This window comes from Cajanus cajan, chromosome 6 (assembly GCF_000230855.2).
Source record: "Cajanus cajan strain Asha chromosome 6, NIPB_CcT2T_4, whole genome shotgun sequence".
Taxonomy (NCBI): Eukaryota; Viridiplantae; Streptophyta; class Magnoliopsida; order Fabales; family Fabaceae; genus Cajanus; species Cajanus cajan.
Window position 1 is genome coordinate 51,539,735 of NC_138522.1, and position 5,619 is coordinate 51,545,353.

Sequence of the window (5,619 nt, forward strand, 5' to 3'; positions counted from 1 at the left end):
ATAGAATTAATTATTGTTGAAGCATGTTGAAAAGAATACCTGTAGAGTAGTAAACTAAAATAGTTCAAGTACATCACATAATTGTCAGCAATATCTCGTCCATTACTAAGAATGTGGTTTTCAAACAAAACTACATGATGCACTACTGAGATCCCCACATGATTAAATCCCCCATTAACCAAGTAAAGAAAAAGTGCAATTTTTATTAATCAGGCAAAACCGCAAGGAAGCGACCCTTATGGCTCATAGTCAGAAGTGAGAAGCACACAAGCCAAGAAGCTATGTACTGATTGGTGCAAAAATGTAACAAGAATGAAGCAGTAACAGTAATTCTAAATATCCAATGAAATGACTAAATTAAATGTCGACTAGATGCCGCATATGATACAGTCAAAGTTTTCTCTCAGCCTACACCTACAATTACAAATGAATCTTAAGTCTCAAAAATAAAATTGAAGCAAAAGAAGTCGTACCAACTCAATTACCCAAGCTGTCCAGGAAGCTTTGCAATTCCTTCAAACCTTCAGCAGAGAAGCTCCGTTGCACTCTAGAGCGCGGCGCCACCAAGTTAGGAGGAGGTTGCTGCTGGAAGCATACCACAACTGCAGCCAAATTGTCTCCACTTTTTCTCTTTAAAGCCTCATCAACCAGATCCTTACTACACATGGTTGGGTCGTTATGTTCCTGAAGCCTGCGCCGAGCAAAATCCACTGCATTTTGGCTCCTAAATACATCCCAAATCCCATCACAACCTATGATCAGAAATTCATCCTCAGCAGTCAGTTTTGTAGTCATAAGTTCAGGTTCTGCCGTCAGTGGTCCACCTTCTTTGCTCTTCATTCCTTCCATGTGCCAGTCACCAAGTGCACGAGCAACATTAAGTTGTCCGTTAAGATATCCATCATAAACATGCCCCCCAGATGCCTCAATGCGCTTCTTCTCTTTGTTGCAAATCGGTTTGTGATCTCTCGACATTTCAATTGCTTTTCCACGACGGCACAGCACAGCACGACAATCTCCAGCATTTGCCACCACCAGCAACCTGCAATCAGAAACTAAAATCATCATGTAACTTATCAAAGGTATGTAGTTAATTAATGTCATGCCAGTTTTATTTTGGAAATGGAGGAGCATGAAAATGAAGCATTGGGCCAACTTTTGTGGCAGGACAAAATGCTCCTGACCCTCGTTCCATTAGCTTACGCCTTTTGTACTTGTTCCAAAACAGTGGAAACTTACTCAGAGAAATAAATAATATAATTTTGGCACTATTTTTGAGGAAAAACACATATGTATACCCAGATTATTAAACTTCAAAATCCTAACCTTCCTATTACAAGAGTGGCTAATGCAGTGGTGCCAGATGCAAGTGTAGCATCCAGAGAGCAAGCATCTGCAAAGGCATTGTCTGTTTGCAAAAATGCTGAAGAAACTATCCTTTCAATATCTCTAGGGAAACCTTCGTCCTCAAGAATGAACTTTGGTAGGTGATGGCAAGCAAAGTCAGCAGCATGCTTTCCACCGTGTCCATCAAATACCTGACCAAGCCATCAGCCATAATGTTACCCGACTTTCACAACAGTTTTCAAACAAATGCAAGAAACGAAAATGGTATTCTCTGTTCTTGTCAGATGTTAAAACTCCAGGATCCGCAATATTGTGTCTAAAATGTGTTTAAGTGCATTCGTCAATAGCCCATACCAAAGTTAAAGCAACACATTATTACCAGAGAAGATGAGCATGTGAAACAGATGTCATCAGATATGTGGAATGTAAGAGTGAAAGAAAACAAAGAAATAAAATAAAATAATGGTGCCTGAAAATGACAATGAATAGAAACCACACAGAAAAACTAAAATTCATTAACACAATAATCAGTACTCCAATCAAGTTAAGCTCCAAGAATCGATATATACCCCATAGAAAGCACTGGGTCCATCTATATGGTTCTCGAGCCCATAATCCTGCATAAAATTGTCGACACAAACATATACATCTTCCATACTTGACCGGAATCCAATATCAGCACATGCTCCAGAACGAAGCATTGGAAAGAAATCAGACTGACCATCTTCAGTAACAAGCCCCGGATCAGCAGATACATCAGACAACTTTGTTTTCATCTGCGGATTTTGCAATAAAAATCAGAAAAACAACAAATGAAAAGAAAAATGTAAGGAAAAACAGCTTTTCAAAGCAGAAAGGAACATGGAACTCCAGAAATAGCACTACCAACAGCAGTCATTACTAACTAATAACAAAACTGTAAACTACATCAACAAGAAACTACATAGAAAATGATGAACAATTACAAAAGAGCCAAAAAAGGTTAGAACACCCGAGGTACCCATCTAACTAAATTTCTAACAGTCTATTCCTACTATTAAAAACAAACAAAAATTGGTTAGTAGCATAAAATTGTTTTAGAAAATAAAATTTAAAACCAAAAACTGGAAAATGAATCAAACACACCCTTACTCCCTGACAAGAAGGAACAATGTGTATAATCTTCTTCACTTGATTTTATATAATTTACTACCTCCACGATCTGACCAAACCAACCCATCATTGGATTACTTCTCCCAACAAAATTTCCTTCTATCCTAAAACCTAACCTACGTTACACACACTAATAAAAAAAAAAAAAGGAAATATAATCCATAAGCTAAAACTACTTGCACATATGACTCAGCCATTGCAACAACTTTCCAGAAACACTCACTGCATCAAAATGGCAAATGGCAAGGGAAAAGAAAAGGAAAAGGAACGGTGTTAAAAATTGACAAATATAGATAGTAGAATCATTTCAAGAAACTGAATAACTACCATAAGTGTTCAAACAACAAAAGCATAAATTATTCTATTCATGTCTAAAAATACCAACACACAGTAACACCACTAGCATAAAAAACATATATATATAAAATACACATAATTAAAGGAAAAAACAATTACATGAAAGAAAAACTCACAAGAGAAGCGTGGCGAACAAGTTTGCATTGGCGATATGAAGGTGGGTTGGGATTGGGAGGTCGAGTCTCACTAGAGCTCCTACTTTCACTTTTACTGCAACAATTGAGCCCTTGAGTTTCCTCCATGCTTCTCCACCATAAGATCCCAGTGAGTACAAATCGGAATGGGTTGGACCCAGATTGCAAAAAGCTAAAGGGTAGCTAGAAGGAGTGCAAAAATTAGGTCTTTTTGGAGTTAGGTTTGGTGGGTGGGACTCTGCGATTCAAAGGGAACATGGTGGCGCAAATGCAGGGATTGGTGAGAAGGGATTTGCGTATGCGTAAACGAGTGGCTGGCTACACACAAATGTTGTGAAGAGAGATTCACCGTCGTATCTGGAGGCGGTGGTCGGTGGTGCTTCGTGACGACGTCGTATCTCTATGAATGTAACGTTTTCAGCTTTGTTAACGGCAAGGGACCTTTTTCCAGAGCTACGCATCTTTTTCATAACCCCATTAATGCAAAATAAATACTAATATTATTAAATATCTTTCTTTTTCTTTTTCTTTTTCTTTTTCTTTTTCTTTTTCTTTATTTATGTGTATAATAATAATAATTCAGGGGATCTCAAATCTGAATACGGAGTGATTGATGAGTTGCATTTTGCCATTTTCTAGTTTTAATAATGTAGAAATATCAACTACAATGATCATTGGATTTGTTTCCAATCACGAACCCCTTCTTCAGTCAACATCATATAAGCATCCAACTTCCCTATATTACTCTCTTTTTTTCTTATTTAATTACTTTAATTCAGTTACTTTATATAGAAAAAAAAATCAATTTCATTCTTTAATATTTTCAAAATAATATAATATTATCATTTTCGTTTCATTTAAACTAACCATCTTATTTTTTCTTTATGTGTGAAAAAGTATTGTACCTCGATATCTATTTTTTATATAAATAATTATTTTTTAATAAGATTTAATTCATATCATCTCTTATATTAATTATTTTTAAATTAAAATAATATTAATTAAAGTGTGTTATATTAATTTAGTATAATGCATTAATTATTTGTTTTTTAAACATCATTCACTAATTGGTTAAGAAAAAAATGAGAGATCAAATAAATAATATAACACATGCACTCAAAGTGACTACAAGATATAAATATTAATTAGGAAGATAAGTGATATAAGAATAATGTAAGATAATTATGTCTCATGTGAAAAATATGTAATATATAAAGGGACTAATAAATAATTAAATAATTAAAGACTAAATCATAAATGGGTTTAATGGAGCATTTATGAGAATAATTGTTATTTGATGGAAATAACAATCTTTAGGGATTATAAATATCCACTAATGTGGACAAGGTCCACACCCTTGACAGAAAGTATTCTCTCAAACCCTAGTCATCACGAAAGATAGAGAGAGTAGAAAAGAAAAGTCAAAGGGAGTGAAATCTTGGTTCTCTTCTCGAAGAAGATCAAAGCACTCTAAGGATCAAAGGAGTTTTCTATTATGGAGAAAGGTACACACTTTCTTATTATTATGTGAGCATCATGAATTTCAAATATCCTTTAATTTTCTATAAAATAATGATGTACTAGAAAATTTATAAAACTTACATGTGGTATCAAAGCAAGGTTTTGAAATTGAATGATTCTCCGTGAATGATATGTGTTGTAAAATTGTATAATTCTCCATGAATGTTATATATATACATATATAACGATTTTGCAATGATCAAGAAGACATTGTCAAATCAAGAAATTTCAAGCAATTTTTTCTCCCGGAAGTGAGATAATTGTACAATAATGAAAAGAATATTTTCTCACCAGAAGTGAGATAATTGTACAATAATGAAAAGAATATTTTCTCACCAGAAGTGAGATAATTGTGCAACAATGAAAATAAAAGGATATTTTCTCACCCGAAGTGAGATAATTGTACGACAATGAAAATAAAAGAATATTTTCTTCACCTGAAGTGGGAAAATATTATGAAAAGTGAAAAGGATAGATAAATAAACGAATATTATATAAGTGTTATGTTTGATCCTTTGAGTACCACCGGAAGTGGAATAATTCTATCAAGGTCATTGTTGCAATATTATGTTTAATTTTCCGCTGCATGTTGTTTGTTTTGAATCATGAATGTAATTCTTAATTTTGAATTATGATCAATATATTAAATCCCACATTATCGAAATCCTAGTGGTAATCGCGCAAGAATTATTTTCTTGAAAGTTTCCTTTTTATGAAATACCTAAATTTGTATATCAAATTGGAAAGAATTGATTTTTTTATAAATCAAATTTTGGAATTAAGTGTACGATGAATTTGTTAGTCACCAAAGTGACCAAATTTTATATTTATTTAATTCCACATTAATGGAAAGAATTGATTTTTTCTTTTTAGTCAAAATTTGGAATTTGTGCCTGCGTATTCTACCTTATGTGTTTCAACGTAAAAAATTAATATTTTTAATTGGAAATAATTGATTTTTCCTTTTAATCAAATTTTGGAATTTGTGACTGCGCATGTTACCTTCATGTATTTCAACGTAGAATTTCAATGTTCTCAATTTCTAAAGTATGAAGTTTTACTTTACTTTCTTTTATGAAATTCATGAATGACTTTAAATTGAGACTAG

At 33.4% G+C, this 5,619-nt stretch overlaps 1 protein-coding gene across 1 annotated transcript; it reads right to left on the bottom strand.

The window, feature by feature from the left end:
• Nucleotides 1-313: 313 nt before the first annotated feature.
• On the bottom strand, nucleotides 314-3,480 carry DBP1 (DNA-binding protein phosphatase 1). Its single transcript, XM_020349856.3, has 4 exons — nucleotides 2,973-3,480; nucleotides 1,917-2,123; nucleotides 1,327-1,538; nucleotides 314-1,042 (listed from the first exon to the last, which is right to left on the bottom strand). The coding sequence occupies exons 1-4, from the start codon at nucleotides 3,096-3,098 to the stop codon at nucleotides 478-480; spliced, it is 1,110 nt and encodes a 369-aa protein (XP_020205445.1). The 5' UTR covers nucleotides 3,099-3,480; the 3' UTR covers nucleotides 314-477.
• Nucleotides 3,481-5,619: the final 2,139 nt, after the last annotated feature.